At 37.3% G+C, this 16,439-nt stretch overlaps 1 protein-coding gene across 1 annotated transcript; it reads right to left on the bottom strand.

Moving 5' to 3' along the window:
• Positions 1-6,903: 6,903 nt before the first annotated feature.
• On the bottom strand, positions 6,904-15,971 carry KRT222 (keratin 222). Its single transcript, XM_006022526.2, has 6 exons — positions 15,876-15,971; positions 13,780-13,908; positions 12,298-12,518; positions 9,974-10,050; positions 8,977-9,085; positions 6,904-7,117 (listed from the first exon to the last, which is right to left on the bottom strand). Exons 1-6 carry the CDS (start codon positions 15,969-15,971, stop codon positions 6,904-6,906), a joined length of 846 nt encoding a protein of 281 aa, XP_006022588.2.
• Between the last annotated feature and the right edge of the window lie 468 nt (positions 15,972-16,439).

Genomic DNA, 16,439 nt, shown 5'->3' with positions numbered 1-16,439 from the left:
TGGCAGCTGGTTTTAAAGTTTGGGTGCAGCAAGAATCAAAGTAGGGTGCAACTGTACCACTGTACCCCCTGGATCTGCCCCTGCTCTTTGGGAGCTAAAGAACTGTTACACTGGACTCCACTGAAATTTTCAAGAGTCTCAAATTTCCAAATTATGTAGAAGAATAATATGGTGGAGAAAAATGTTCAATTTTAAGAAATGCAAAAGCACTAAGCTAATACCTAAGTGGTTTATAGAGACAGTACTTGGAATTTGGCAGGAATTCTACCAGCTGGGATAGCCCTTTACATTTTTAAATTTTAGTAATAGCAAACACTCTGGTTTTTGTCCAATCATCTTAAATGACAGCTAAGCCGGGAGGAGTAAGTCAAGAGGAAGTTTCAGAAATTCATGATCTACCTTTGTTGTGCTGACTAGAGAGACAGTATCTGTCAGATAGACTCAAAATATATTTGTTTTTCCCACATAATTCTACAAATTGTTCAGTGTGGCATCACCTGGATACTTTGAAGTCATCTTGAGAGGAACTGTATCATATGATATCGATTACAGTTGGAAAGTTTTCTTTTTTCCTGTACTGTATTTATTTTAGTTTTGCCAAGAAAAGGTAGCGTTGTGTTATTGCATAAACAGTTAAAAGGACAGGAAAAAATCTAACCCAAATATTTAATTAATATAGGATTGTGGTGGATCTGGTTGTGTTTTACTTTTCATGCTGACAAGTCAAGTCTATTGTATATGCTTCAGTCAGAGAAATGTTTTCTTGTTTTCTTTATTTTTTCTATTCTATTTATTTTGTTATAGTGATTAATTTAGGCTTCAGAAGAAAAATGGATTGTTAGATTGAAGGTCTCCTCTTTACCATAGCTTTGAGGAAAACACAACTAGTGTCAATAGAAGTTCCTTCATGCTTTCCCTTCAAAAATGCCTGCATCCTACCAGAAGGAATATGCTTTTGCATGAAAGACTATTTGGGTGAGATTCTGTCACTCATAGCCAGGTTTGGTAACACTTTATTACACAAGCTGCCCCACTGGTTTTAATGGAAGCATGCTAGTACTCAATGTAAGTAAACGCCATAAAGTACCTGGTCCAAAATCCTTGGCCCAGCTTGTGATACAGGCAACTATACTTCCAGTTAGTGACAATCATCTGAGGTTTTGTGATGGGTACAGTTGTGCATTGGGAAACAGACTGAGACAATCAAACCGATATACACATAAGACAACTGCAGCTATTAGATGGCAGTAACTACAACTCTGCTGTAGATTTTAATCAGCAAAATGGAAATGAAAGGATTTTTATTACAATATCATTTCCCTAAGTCCTCTAGTATTTTTTTAGATTGTTTTTAAAGTGACTGACCCACAAGGTAGTCTCTTAATGAACTTTTTCCCCTTTGCATACATAATTCTCACAGTGTTTAGTGAAACTTCTACTAGAAGGTTGACAGCAGATGAAAACCTCAAGTATTAAAAGAGTAGATTTGTGGAGAATGTTTTTAAGAAGCTCTAGTTATATTTTTTTACTGTTAATTCAAGAAATGTAGTTTAAATTAGAAAATATGTTTCTCAGTTTGAGAATAAGGCAAATCAAAGATATCTCACATTAATTAATGAGGACAGTTGCAAAAGGGGTTATAGCAGTATAAAAGCAGAATTCCGTAAACTAAATAAAGCAACTTTTAACCTACCTGTTTATACTGAAGCCTTTGTTATTATTCATTTTTTGTACTAATTAAGCACTCTACTCGATTGTATACCGGTTGTTTAAAACATCAAACAGGAGTTGTGTATTTTTTAGAGAAACTGAGACCAGAGGTAAGTTGTGGGATATGTTGAAGATCTGTCTGGGTGAAATGACTTTATAACTCAAAAAATAATTTGGGACATAAGCTTACTTTCATTAAAGTCAATGACTTAAATTAATTTCATTGGCTGTGAAATCCAGCCCTGATATAGTCAAAATAGCATACACCAGGAAGAATGACTATTTTAATTTTCCAGTTCAAGACGATAATTTTCCTCTATTTATCTATAGCATACAATTTATTGCAAGCTTAGCTAATTATTTAGCAGTAGAAGGCGCAGAATTTATACACATAGTGAGAAAAACCACACTTCCAAGAGGTAGAATAAAAAATATCAGAGAGATGATGTTTCAGGGTATAAATCAAGATGTCCAGTAATTCTTTCCCTCATGGATAATGACAAACCCTGTCTATAAAAAGTATTCCTAAACCCCTTTCTGTGGTGGATCTTATACAAACTAATATCAGAAACAAGTTATTAGGCCATTGGTCTAATTTGATAAATCAATTGCTATGTTTCTGTGTAAATTCTTCCTATAAGTGGATGGGTACCTAAGAACTTTTACAGCTGTATGTTTTAGGCTGGATTTCTGATAATTATTTATTTGTTGTATGCCTAATTCTGTCTCTTGTCTTCTATATATTGCAAGCTTTATGTAAAAGAGACAGTCTTTTTTATTTGTACAATATATAGTCCAGAGGGTCCCCCTCCTGGTCATGGCCCATGGGTATACCTGAAAATTTACCAAAGGTACTATACCAGGCAGTGTACACCCTTGGCATGCTATGTAGGAGATCCATAGGAAATTTGGGTCATAATACAGTATTTGTGGAAACATCTATAGGAAACTATTCTAGAGTATTTATAGTCTAGTGCAGGGGTTCCCAAAGTTTTTATCCTGTGGGCTGGCAAACTGCTTCCTGGAAGTGACCGCGGCCCGGCAAACCACAGCCCAGCAGTCAGAGCCAACTGTGGCCAGAATTTCGGGCCGGAAAACAGGTAATGATACCCTCACCCCCAGGTGGGGGGTGGGCCAAACCCTATGCTGCTGTGGGCCCTGCGGAAGGAGCCGCAACCTCTCCGCCCAGCTCTGGGGGGTCGCGGTTTGTCAGTCCGTGGTCACTTCCAGTCTGGCAGCTACTGTGCTGCGGACTGGCAGCCGACCTGCTGTGGCCTGGCATCTGGCTGCGGTCCGGGGATTGAGAACCCCTGGTCTAGTGCATTCATTTTATATTTAGATTACTCTGCCTCTCTCACAAATGCAAGTGTGTGTGGTCAGATTCACATAATACACAATGCCAGATTCAATTTTATTATTCTTTATTGCAGTGGTATCATTTACTTTGGTAAATTCATATCCCTGTTTAAAGTGCCTCAAAGCAGTTAAAACTTAAGTTTAAATTCAAGTATTGTAAAAGGTACATAATATAAGCACAAAAAGCTGCATAGTGGAATTACTCGGACAGTCTATTACATTCAGGATGCCAAATACTCAAGTATACACCAGCTCACTATTTGACAATTAGGGTTAATGTTAATTAGCCAGCTTAGTACAGGAGATATAGAACAATGCATAAATAGTATAACTGCATTCAGTATAAATGCACTGTTCTTACATTAGTAAAAGTTAGAAGCAGTTAAATAAATGATGGATGAAACCTGCAGTGTCAGTATCTGTTAAACATACCATAAGCAATAGGGCAAGTGCTGACACCTGAATAAAACTTACACATGCTATTGTGGACCTACAGAAAACATGATCTGGTTTTCTGAGATACTGAGTTCCTGCAACTCCCATTGATTCAAATTAGAGTTTGTGAGGTCAGCCCTTCTAGAATTCTTCGTAATTAATCTGCCATTCTTACCTAACTATATAGGATGTTGTTCAAACCTAGTTTCATAATCTGTTAATAAAAATGAGTGTATAAGTTTGTATTTCTGTTTTCCTGTGGAGAAAAAAGATGTAAGGTTTTGTTTACTGTAGCTGAGGTTTGCCCACACTACTCTGAATTAGCAATAGAGAAAAACATAATAGGTCTAGTAAAGTTTTTATTTAAATTTGTAGCCCTTACTTGATCCATTTTTGTATATACAGTAAATATACCCTGATAAATTTATGATGTACTACATAATGTAGGCCAACAGCATATGCTATTTTTAAAAGATATTTTAAAAGATAACTTTATTAATTTAATTTTTCACCATTGTAATATGTGGAAACATCAAAACAAGTATTTAAACACTGTAGGATGACTATGATTTTAAACAATCCAAGGACATAGTTTCCTTAGTGTTCCTCAGATGATCGCAATACAGATGCAGGTGGACAGATAGGAGAAGCATTTTTTATGATTTTTTTAATTCTTAATATCATTCCTGTATTTCTGAAGGCCTATGGTTCTTTCTGATGCTATCAAGAGAAGAATTTAAAGTGCTTCCTCAGGTGCTTAAATAGAATTGAAGCAGCATTTTGGTACCAGTGTTCCAAAGAATGATTCAAAATGGTTGTGCTCCAGCAGCCACAAAATTCATTAGGTGTTGAAATTCATTAGGCACCTCCATTTTGGACTGCAGAAGTTTCCTAGAAAGCTTCCCTTGAACTTCTGAGCATGGTCAGAAGCAATTCAGGTTGGAGCACTGGGCATGCCATAGCACCTAATTCTTGCCTATCCTCTGTTATGATTTAGAGTCTTCCTGGGAGACACCTAAACCTCACCTGAGCCCTTTGGGAAACAGCCAGTAGGGGGAAACTCAAACTCATAACAGTAGGATTGAAATCACCTTAAAACTGGTGCTGCTGATACCTGCTGAAAACTGGTGCTGCTGATACCTGCCTTTTGACCAAGAGTCTAGTGGTTAAAGCATTTGCCCAATAGGAGTACCTGGCTTCTAGTTCCACCTTATCTTGAAGGGATTTGAAACTATTTCTACCACTTGCAAGGAGCATGCCAGCCACCAGGCTATAGGGGAGGCTATGTGAGAGCCTCTTGTTGACAAACCTCTTGTTGAAGCTGAGCCACCGTGCAACCAAAAGCACAAGAATCATGTGGCCAGAAGGAAAGCAAACAAAAGGGAGCCTGCCTCTGTCACCTAAGGGTTATGACTCTACAGTGGGAGGCAGGAGTCTTGGGGCGCCTGTACATGTCACAGGGTTTAATTCTCATTAAATAGGTTTATAAAATTTAACCTTGTTTATTTTGGCGTGTCACATCAGTGTTTGCATGCACTAGGTTTTCGAATGAATTAAGCCCGGTCCCTGGCTGGTGCTGCAGCAGAGCGCGATGGTCCTGCACTGCCCTCCTGGCCTGGGGCCCCACACCCTGTGCCCTCCCATGCAGCTGTGGGAGCAGGGAGCCGGCACACAGCACAAGAAACCCCCCCCCCAAAAGGCAGCAATTCGAAGGGGTGAACTGCAAAAAAAGTTGCAGTGCCACCTGGTGGACAAAGAGGCTCATTACATGTCTTTGAGTGCCTTTGTGTTTGCATGCAATGAATCCGTGGTTTTAATTCCCGGCAAGCCAAACTAAACTACATCTGAGGAGTTTTAGTTTAATGCATCAGAAAGACTTTTAAAGTGTCCAGAAATCCTGTTTGTGCAAATAGTCACGCCGTTTATATGGTCATAAACTCCTGGAAGGTGGTTTCAGCCTGGATATAAGGAAAAACTTCTTTATGGTTTGTGTGACCAGACTCTGGAATAGACTTCCAGTGGGGGTGGTGCAGGCACCTACCCTGGATATTTTTAAAAGGAGACTGGATGCATACCTTGCTGGGGTTATTTGACCCCAACAGTCTTTCCTGCCCACAGCAGGGAGGCTGGATCCAGCGATCTCATGAGATCCTTTCCAGCCCTAAACTTTTGTGAATCTGTTGCAGTGCAAAAGCCAATAAATGTGGAGTGTACTAACGCCCTTGGGTTCCAGGTTCTGCTGCCAAGAGAGTGCTGTAACCACAGAGTCAGACTCCCACTTCCTTTATTGCAGGACTGTTTTATATTAGGCAATTAGTGATTTAAAAAACAGAAATAAGCCTGACAGCAAAGTCTGGACCTCCTGGAAAGAATATTGAGAAACTTTGAATTCTGGCCCTACTGTAAGGCTAATGCTGCTGGCCTTCTATGTGAGGAACTTCTACCAAAGTCTTGGTTATGGAAGCCAGAAATTCTGTCCATGGAAGCCTTATCAGAATAGCTTAGTACTCTGTACATGTGAGAGAAAATGCTTGTCCCACTGAAGTCAATTACAATTTTTTGTTGGTAATTATAACATCAGGGTTTTACCCTGTGTATCTCAGTAGAACTGAAAAGGCAGTTCTTGTGTAATGTACAGGTGAGAAAACTCAGTGACCCATATCATACCCCTAGTTCTAATGTAAATGGTTTGAAATGAGGAATTCTGCTAAAAACCTGTTGCATGGTATGCTCAATATTATTTGTTAGCGTGCATAATTGCGTGGGAGAAAGTAGCCTATTTTTGAGTGGTTACTTTCAAATATGTAAAAAATATTATTTACCTATCAAAGGAAAATTATTTGTTATTTATTAATAGTTTAGATGTTATGAGAGATTTTATGCATTTAACTTATGCCAGTAAAAATGGTTTTTGATGTATACCATTTGTATGATAACTTTTATGGTAAAAATGACTGCAAGACTTATGCATTATAAATCACTATGGTTTTGTGAAACTAAGAAAATGAAATGTATAGTTTTCATTAATTGATAAGAGAAGCCAGATTCTCTTTTATAAAAGTACAATTTGTAAAGGTTTAAAGGTATAGTTTAATTCTTAAATATTTAGTGATACTCTACACAGCAAAGTAAGACTTTTGTAAAGAAATAATGAGAAAATTAAAAGACATCACAAAAAGTAAAAAAACTAATAGGAATTATGTTTCTTGAAATCTTACACCCCTCCCTTTCTCCCTTTCATTAAAAAAGAATCATACATTTTTCAAATGTTCATTAAAATACATAGTAACATTTCCTAATTGGGACAAGATGGGAGGAGGCCATATGGCCTATTTAGGTTCATCCTAATGTATTTATTTCCAAAGCCCATTGTAAATGATCTTTGGATTAATTTGCTGTGGGTTAAGGTTTGATGGATGGAATACTAGAAGACCGCCTCATTACCAGCCTGACTTCAATATCAGGTAGATTATTCTGTTTAGTCTGTAAACAGCCTTCATCTGTTGCTGCTAGGTGGAGATCAAAGCGCAAAGAAACAGATTTTTTCCTTAAGCGAGGGTTGTCCTTAAAGAAAGAACCTTCCCATTCTTTAATAACTTCATCCACTTTTTCTGTCCTGAAACAATAAACCAAATGCATATGTGAACATATAGGCATTAAGTAACACATGTCTTCAGGTATTCTTACACAATGTGATGAAATATTGCTTAAGAGAGTGTGGAAACAATTTTTTAAATGCAATGCAAGATTTCAGAGCGAATTTTTACAGCTACATTCCCAAGAAACATTGAATAAAGGGACAAGCCTTATTATATTTCTATTCTTGTAGAATAATAGGTATGGATTAAAACAAACACTTTGAAGTAAACACTCCCAGAATCAGCAGGAAGAATATTAAAAATTCAGCCCTCATATCTAAGTTTTGCAGTTAGCTTCAATAGCTGTAATAGATAGAACTAACTTCTGAAAATATGGAGGATTAAAATCTAGATGCACATCCACACTTCAAAGCTTGATATTACTTTACATTCAAAGCCAGCAGAAGTAAAATGCAGAGTAACTCTCAAAACCAACAATTTAGAGTCTACTCAATTTGCAATTCTGAAAATTTTGCAAAAAACACGAAATATGAGTGTCCACAAAATCAACTTAATAAATTAAAAACTTAATGGAAACAAAATGCTGGCTCTCCAGGGAGCCAATGGTCATCGCTGCCACTGTGGCCTGGCCTCGCAGCCTACCCAGGGTGGGAAGGTGCCAGCTGGTGGGGCAGCATGAAGGGTACCAGTCACGTCACCAAGGGCCGCTCTGCAGGGTTTCAGCAATGCACAAGATGGCTGCCACCCCCCTCGTCCCTCCTACCCCTTCCAGGGCATAGGCACTTACCTTAATGGATTGTTTTTATTAAGGGAAGCATAAATTAGTATTTCTAAACTTTTTGTATAGCTCTACATAATTTACTTTATTGTTTATCATGTATTAACACATCCAGGAAATAATTTGCTATTTATACTGTCACCAACCCATGAAAATTGTTTAATTTCTCCGCAATTTAAGTAGACCCCTATCAATGATGTTTAGGCACCTAAATTTAATTAGGTGTGTAAATATTTTTTTAGGATCTGGATTTAAGGGTCTGATTCTAGAGCCCTCACTAATTTGAATAAACCTAATTTAAGCAGGTAGTTTCATTTAAATCCATCAGGCTATCAGTAGGAGTTGCTCACATGAGTAAGAATTGCAGGATCAGGCCCTGAGTTTGAAACATGTATATCAACAAGGCCATACTATGACCCTCGTTTTAAGAATTTCTGAATGATTTCAACATCTAATTCTAATAAATATCAGTGACACAATATGGCCCAAGTCATGTAAAATGTTAGAAAAAAAAGTGAAAAAGATGAAAAAATCAAGGAGAGGAAGAGGGAAAAAGATTATATAGTCCTACATTAGTAAAGCAAGTTAAAACAGATGTTTTGTAATAATTGAAACCAACAGACAGGCCTGCAAATGTATCATGCTCCTATAGTTAGTAATAAAAAAGCAAAAAGAAGCCAGTCAGAAATATGTAACACAGGAACAGAATTAAAAAGAAGTGAATAAAGTAGAAAGCTAATAAAATACCTGATATTTAGTACCTTTTAGTAAGGTGTGTATATGTGTGTTTATATATATTACAGTTAAGAGGGATCTTCAGCATTTCTAAAGGCTGCTCTTTGGTTCCTTTCAGAAAAGAGGCCTGAAACTAGCACTGAGGAACATGTCCAGGCTCCCCTGATCCTTCTACCCTCCATGACTGTTGGGTTTGGGTATGTGTGGAATAAGAGTAAGAGAGATGTTCTTTTTTTCTTTTTGGGTGTAGTCCATAAGGAGGCAGGGCAGACATAAGCATAGAGTGGGGCCTTCAGATATTTAATTAAAATAGCTATAACTTTATATATAATTTTCATGTTGCTTAGTTAATGTTTGTCTTACTGTATCGTGCCATGAGCTTCGGCCCTTTCCTTCACCATGTTTCCATTAAGGATTGCTTGTTTTGTCATTAGTTCTACTGTTTCAGTCTCATGCTTCTTTATGGCCCCAGCTGTAAAACAAAACACACAGGTATCCAGATAATTTTTGGAACTGTGGCATAGCCAAGAACATATTTTGGGTTAGATCCAGACCATGTGGAACATGGGGGTCAAGTGTGGGGAAAATAACCTTCCAAACTTTTACTTTTTAAAAAGGATCAGAATAAAATCTTTTTAAAGGGTTCAAGAAAGTATTAGGAGAGCATCCTGACTAGTAAACCAAACTCCTCTAAAAGTTGCAGGTTGTCAGCTCAGTGGGATATTTGGTAATAGGGCTGTCTAACATAAATGTACTGATCAGCAGTATGTGTTAGCTGTTTGCACAAACAGCCTATTCTCAGAAGAAAAGCAATGCGTTCTGCTCTGCATGTCTCTCCACCCCTTTCATCCTAATTTAGCTGTGGCAGATGGGATTCCATGGAAGATGATATGGAAGGCTGTATGTGTTCATCTTCTCTGTGCTGGCGTAGGGGAATTTAACACTAAATTGTTTATTTTAGCATTCATTGTGATTAAAGCAGGCATTAAACTGTTTTTAAGGTACAGTAAGCTGGAATATGTGGCAGTTGATCTAAGATAAGAGAAGTCAATACGTTATTTCCTAGCTATACATTAAGCAAATACAGAATTGACTGTATTCATAAATAATTTACAGGAACATAGCCGATGAAAAGCATACATTAATCTACTTTAATTCAGCAAGTTTTAATTTGTGGAGTTTGGTGCGCAAGCTTTTACATTCCTTTTGGTCTTTAATTTATGGAAAGGTATCATATAATACATCTTATCATTAATAGTTCACTATAATTCCTACTTGGGAAATTCAGTTGTGCAGTACTGAGAACTGAAGACAAGTGTATTTTATTTTAGAAATGCTTCCATATCTTTCAAAAACTCACTTGATGGTAAGATAAAAGCTATCTTGCTGGTGGTAGGTTTTCTGTCATCTTTTCTATGGTGCGTAGAACAACGAAACCTACAAAAATGAAAATATTACACACTATAATAATATTAAAGTTACTCTAAACTGAAACTTGAATTATGATGGGAAAATGTGCAGAAATAATGACAGTAAAAAGCAATATATTTACTGCAGAAATCCCTTGTTAGAATGTCTTATTTTGATTATAGGACTAAATAATTTTACTGAGAATACTTGCACACCTATTGGATCATTTTCCCCTGAAAACATTTAATTGAATTGGCAGTATGCAAGGCGGATTGGGGGTGGGGTGGGGATGGAGAAGAAGGTATATGTTATTTTGTTCTGTTTTATTCATACTGAATGTTGTTTAATTTTTACAAAATTATACTGAAATATACTGAAAAAAATTCAGTTGTTTTCCCTCACTTGGAGCGTTTTAGGTCAACATTTCCTGTGAGGAAGCAAGAGATACAAAACTCTACTGGAAGAATTCCCAAGAAGCAAGTTGAATGGCAGAAATGGTGGTGTTTCCTTCTCAAATTAAGGTTATTCCCATTTAGGGAAGAATGGGGCCTAATGCTTCCATGTGTGAACTCCATAATTATTTCAATATTTGTTAGCTGTATCTGAGCAGCAACTCAGATATGCTAAATCCAAACCCTGCCTTTTGTTATGTAGAATACTTGAGATTTGCCATATCAAAATTAATCTACTTTATCTGCACTGAAATCATTTATTCATTGTAACCTTTAGGGGACCATGCTCATATACTTAGCGATAGTGTATGTGAGGAAGTATTATGGAAGCAATACGGTGTATGTGAGGAAGGTTGTGGAATCTCCATCCTTGGAGGTTTTCAAGACCCAGCTAGACAAAGGTTTGTCTGGGATGATCTAGTTGGGGCTGGTCCTGCTTTGATCAAGGGGTTGGACTAGATGACCTCCTGAGGTCATAGATTCATAGATGTAGGGTTGGAAGGGACTTTGTAGACCTTCTAGTCTGACCCCCTGCCCTGGGCAGGAGAGAAAACTGGGCTCAAATGACCCCAGCTAGGTAAACATCAAGCCTCCTCTTAAAGACCCCCAGGGTAGGAGCCAGCACCACTTCCCTTGGAAATTGGTTCCAGATCCTAGCCGCCCTGACTGTGAAGTAGTGTCTTCTAATGTCTAGTCTAAACCTACTCTCTAACAATTTATGGCCGTTATTCCTTGTTACTCCGGGAGGCGCTCAGGGGAACAAGGTTTCTCCCAATCCCCGCTGGTCCCCGCTAGTAAGTTTATAGATGACCACCATGCCCCCCTCAGCCTTCTCTTGCAAAGACTGAACAGGTTAAGGTTCCATAGCCTCTCCTTGTAGGGTCTGCCCTGCTGTCCCCGGATCATGCGAGGGGCCCTCCTTTGGACCCTCTCGATGCTGTCCACATCCCTCCTGAAGTGTGGCGCCCAGAACTGGATGCAGTACTCCAACTGCGGCCTGACCAGTGTCGCATAGAGGGGGAGGATCCCCTCCTTGGCCCTGCTTGTGATGCATCTGTGGATGCACGACAAGGTACGGTTAGCCTTACTGACCGTATGCTTGCATTGTCGGCCCATGTTCCCTACCGACCCTACCAACCCTATTTTTTTATGATTCTATGATTCTAAGTATTAAAACTAATAGTGTGAGGTGATTGTAATATTTAGGGGGTGGGGGCTCCTCTTTTTAAAAATGCTTAAAATTAAACATGGATTAAATTATTAGAAAAAAAAAGTGTTTCCGAAGGTTTTACTTGATTGTTTAGATTAGAATACATTACCACAAATTGCTGGTTTAATTCAATGAAATTAAACCCAAGTGTGATGAATTAGTACCATTGTGTGTAATTAAGTTAAAATTGTACCAAAGCGAGCACTGTATAGCAAAAAATGCATATGGACTTGAATATGTTTCACAGTTGCTGTGATTGTGGAGAGGTGTTTTAAAACTTGATCTTTTAAAAAAGCAAACCAATCCCATAAAAAGCCTAAACATAAACTTTAAAAATCAGGAAGATAAGTATCACAGATTTTCCAGAAATGTTTATTTTAATGGTAGGAAAACTGCATGTAATCATTTATTATCTTGTTTTTTACAGATTAATTATACCTATGCATAAGATTGTACAAGGTAAAAAGATCCTTCTTTAAGGAGCTTCTGTTTAACCCATATCTAATATTTTTGGTGGTGTGATGTTTATATTCATACAACCCTGAAAATTACTACAAAAAAGTTCTGAAGTGTAAAATAAAAGCAAATACTGTTTATCCAGTTAGGCAGTACCTGTTTTCCTCTCTTTCTAGCAGCCTGCGATATGTTGCTATCTCCTGCTCCAGCCTCATCCTTGTATTCAGTAGAATTTCATGCTCTTGAAGCTGTTTCTCAATACCTTTTCTCACTTCCTGTAGCTCTTTCTCTAAGCCTTCAATTTCAGCTTCTAAACTCTGTAGTTGCATATGGTAATGATGCTCTGTGGCAAGCAATGAATTTTCCAAACCCTTTTCCTGTTAAGTCAAATCAATATTAAAGGTCCAAAAAGTCGCCTAAAAGGTTCAGTTTCACATAGTGTTCATTCACAAAACAGAAAACACATTGTTAAATCTGTTTTTTTTTTAAAAATAATCCTTAGCAACAATAGTAAAAACCCAGGCTTTAAGGTAACATCTTCTATAAGAATCTAAAATGGTGTTTTGTTTTGTGGGTTTTTTTTAACTTTTCAGTAAGATTTATATAATCTCAAATAGCAGCTAGCAGATAAACCTTGATGGCCTTCTATTATACCATGAAATCAATTCATTTTTTATTAGCAAGTCTGTCCAGCTATCCAAAAAAGGAATTCACCAAGTTGTGAAGTCACTATAGTCATGTTATAAATCACTGTTGTTTATATTCTTAATCCCTGTCTACACCAGGGATCTTGATTAATTTTAGACATCTTTTGTCAAGTAGTGGGTCTCCCCGAAAGGCATTTTAAAAACGGTGTCATTCATAGGTCTTGTCTTCACTAGTGAATTTGGAGAAAAAAATCTACTACTGCCAATAATTGTTTAGCTGCACACATGACAGTTGAGACATACACAAGATCTGTCAACTTCTCATGCTTTTTCCCCATTGTAATACTGGAAACCTTCTGGAGACTAATCTGTTGTAGAACTCCTACTGAAGTAAATTAAATGGTGACAGTAGTAGCAAAAGATTTTTTTCTTTTTAAAATAATCCTTAGGGTAAACAAAGCTGTAGTGTGGATGGACAAAACTGTTTCACCAGCGTTACAGAATATAAACTCCCAATTCAGCAAAAGCACCATTTTGCTTACCTGGGGCATAGGTTCAAAGGATCAAAGTAAAGCATGATTTAAATGGACAAGTGAGATAGGTTACTAGTTAGGAAATTGATATGGGGATATTGTGGAACAATTCTTGAAAAATGTGCATAATTGCTTGGCAGGAATAAAAAGCTAAAGTAGTAGTAGTAGTAATGTGTGTGTGTGTATACCTATACCTATATCTATATGTATGTATATAGTTTGTGTATAAAATAAAAGATTCTGGATCAAAATATTTGATAGTCTTTAGCAGGAATAAGTGGCTGGGAAATTTCCAGGTGATTAACAATCAGTGGGAAGAGTCTGTATATTTCTGTACTTGCTATCTTTTCATTGCAAATTGGATGTGATTGTTGTGAACAGTGGGATATTGCATGTTGGAAGAAGAAACAGATTACATTTTCTGGAGTTTGATAATACCATTTCTTGGCCATGCTTACCACAGCTTGGAGAGATTCAATTTCAATTTGCATATGATGCCACTGACGCCTGGCTTCACTGAGCTCTGCTCTGGCTGCCTTTAAATCTTCCTCATCTTTGTCCATTCTTTCATTTGTAGCTTCTTCTAGCTAGAGTAGATATAAATAGGATAATGGCATTTAATTTTATTATTTACGTTAATAAATATGTAATTAAATAAATTTCTTAGGTATTTGTGGGCGTTGAATACATTTGTTCTAGTTGCAATGAAATCCTGTGTACATCACCGAATATTGTAATCTCTGAGAAACTTTGTTAATTGCAAACTCTGCTAGGAATGAATTGGCTTAATCTTTAGTTAGCTTTGTGCAGTTTACTAAAATGTCTCTCTAGTCTAGTCTTTTTAACATAAATTCTCTCAGACAAAGTGTGGATGTATTTGAAGAAATATCAGGTTGATTAACAGTACTGGACCAAGGTACATTGGCAGGGACTGAGCTACCATATACTTGAAAAATAATAAAGAAATAATCCAAGTATTTTATAAACAATTCTGGGACTTGTTTTATGTCAGGGCCAGAAAGATAAAGGCTAGGGTGGGAAAGGCTAAACTATTAGACCATCAATACCAAATGTATACAACACTTTTACCTCAGACTTTATAAGACTCTTGTTGTAAAGTTGTTCCACTACAGAAATACCAACTGTGTTTAGCCCCAATTCAGCCTAGGAGTAAGCGGCTTTAGCTTCACCAAAGGAAGTGGCGTTGCAGTAGCTATGTCAAGTCTAATTTAGGCCCTTTGTTTCTTAATGCAGATTTGGTTCCAAAGAACAGTCTTAATAGAGGAGGATCACTATTAAATTTGTTAAATAAATTAGATTGTGAAGTATCTGGATAGTAGCTGTATGTGTGGGATGCACTGTTTGAATTAAGCAGAGGCCAGACATTAACACTGTTTTGTCAAGTCAGTTGCTTCTGTGCATTAAAATTATGAATAATGCTTACATAGTGCTTAATTATGATAATGGAAAATTATGGCTCTTTTCACAATTTGGTGTTTTGCGTGTAAGCAGTGATGACATCACAACACTTTACTGTGTATATCCAATGCACACTTTACTGCTTTACTATAAGTATTATGTCATATGTTATGTCATATGATATTAATATATTGTAATGTTATCACTTAAAGTGAAAAAGTCAGGTTTAGCTAGTTCCTAATAGAGACTGAACACTGTTTGCCTGCCCTTGTGTGTACTACAGCATAAATACAATTTGGCTTTATTGTGTTCCTTTAGTAATGTGAAGCAGACATGAACTTGGTTTAAGTGATTAGTTAAACTGGGTTTATGGCTTCTTTGTGTCAAAGTGGTGCAAAGCAGCCAGAGTATATTGGGTAATCTGGACCATGGCAGGTAAATCTCTCACTGTTCAGAATTTTTGCAATATCAAAGTACAACAATGTGATAAAAGAACCAAGTTTCTGCCTGAATTCCTTGGCATTTGAGGATTGTAACTGGCTTTGTCATATTATTTCAACATACTGTGGTGTTGTAGAGCTACTGTGTGTGTAATTTAAATAACATTTAAAAGGATGATACAGAAAACCAGTGATATAAGCACTGCAGAAAAAAATATGGCATGGTTTTCCTGGGAATGATATATAAAATGTCGTGAGAAGGTAAAGCTTTCCACAATATAGGTGATACAAATTGTAAAGACTGTTTATATACCACTTCTTTATATCATCCCTAAATGATATTTAAGATGTTGCCTCCTGAGGGATAACTCTGAATGAGGCTAGAGGGTACCATGTTATTGCATATGTCATCTTGTTTTTATTTTCTAAGAACAACAATATCACTGGCTTGCAGTTACAGACAAACATCCAAAGGCATTACACAGCATTCTATTAGTGTGAATATTATAACGTAAGGATCACATTATTTCTAAGCTTTTCAGTCTAGCCATACTGCAGTAAAATCTATATCCCTTCCCCAATAATATGCTGCATTGAAAAGGAAATACTGTACCTCATAGAGGCTGAGGCAGGAATTGGGTAGACATGGACTGTCTCCTTATTCTGGAAGGTGTCTGTCTGTATGAAATCATTACCTGGGTGCTTGTTGAGAGGACGATGTCTATCTGATTTCTGGTGAGGAGCGTTTCATAGTTTGCCCTGATCTCATTGAGGAGCTGGGACAGTTCCATTCCACTCCCATCCTCCACCTTGGCTAACTCAACCTTATTGATAGGATGAGCCAGCTGCTGCAGAGCCTACACTGCCTGCAGTGAGAGCAGGAAGAGGGAGAGAAAATACAGCAAAATTTTAAAGATGCAGAGCTCCTTTTTTGTAGGAGCATTGAAAAGCCATTGGCTTTTACCCAATTTAAAAAACCTTGCATAAAATATAAATGTCTTTCACTTCATAAAAGAGTAAGATGCAGATTCTATGATGAAATGAGTATGTATTGTACAGTGCCTTCAAGTATTTATTACACTGTAAAAATAGTGCCTAAAAATCTAAGGGTTTGTGCAAACATTTTCTGCACCCAATCTACAATCATGTGTCTTGTTTTAGACTGTGTGATCATTGATCAGGAGTGGCTTGTGTACACATTTGCTGGTGCCAGGAGTGGTGCTGGGAACCCTTTCTAAGTAACTCAGGGTGGGGGGAGG

The sequence above is a fragment of the Alligator sinensis genome, unplaced genomic scaffold (assembly GCF_000455745.1).
Source record: "Alligator sinensis unplaced genomic scaffold, ASM45574v1 scaffold886_1, whole genome shotgun sequence".
Lineage (NCBI taxonomy): Eukaryota > Metazoa > Chordata > Crocodylia > Alligatoridae > Alligator > Alligator sinensis.
Note: the sequence above shows the minus strand (reverse complement) of the source record. Positions and strands in the feature narration are given on the sequence as shown.

What these genes read in the sequence shown, in the direction of transcription:
- KRT222 (XM_006022526.2), bottom strand. Translation starts at nt 15,971, where the DNA reads ATGGAACTGTCCCAGCTCCTCAATGAGATCAGGGCAAACTATGAAACG. An exon ending in TTGAATCTCTCCAAGCTGTG is followed by an intron (nt 12,519 to 13,779) that starts GTAAGCATGGCC and finishes TTGACTTAACAG; the next exon opens with GAAAAGGGTTTGGAAAATTC. An exon ending in AGCTTTTATCTTACCATCAA is followed by an intron (nt 9,086 to 9,973) that starts GTGAGTTTTTGA and finishes TTTGTTTTACAG; the next exon opens with CTGGGGCCATAAAGAAGCAT.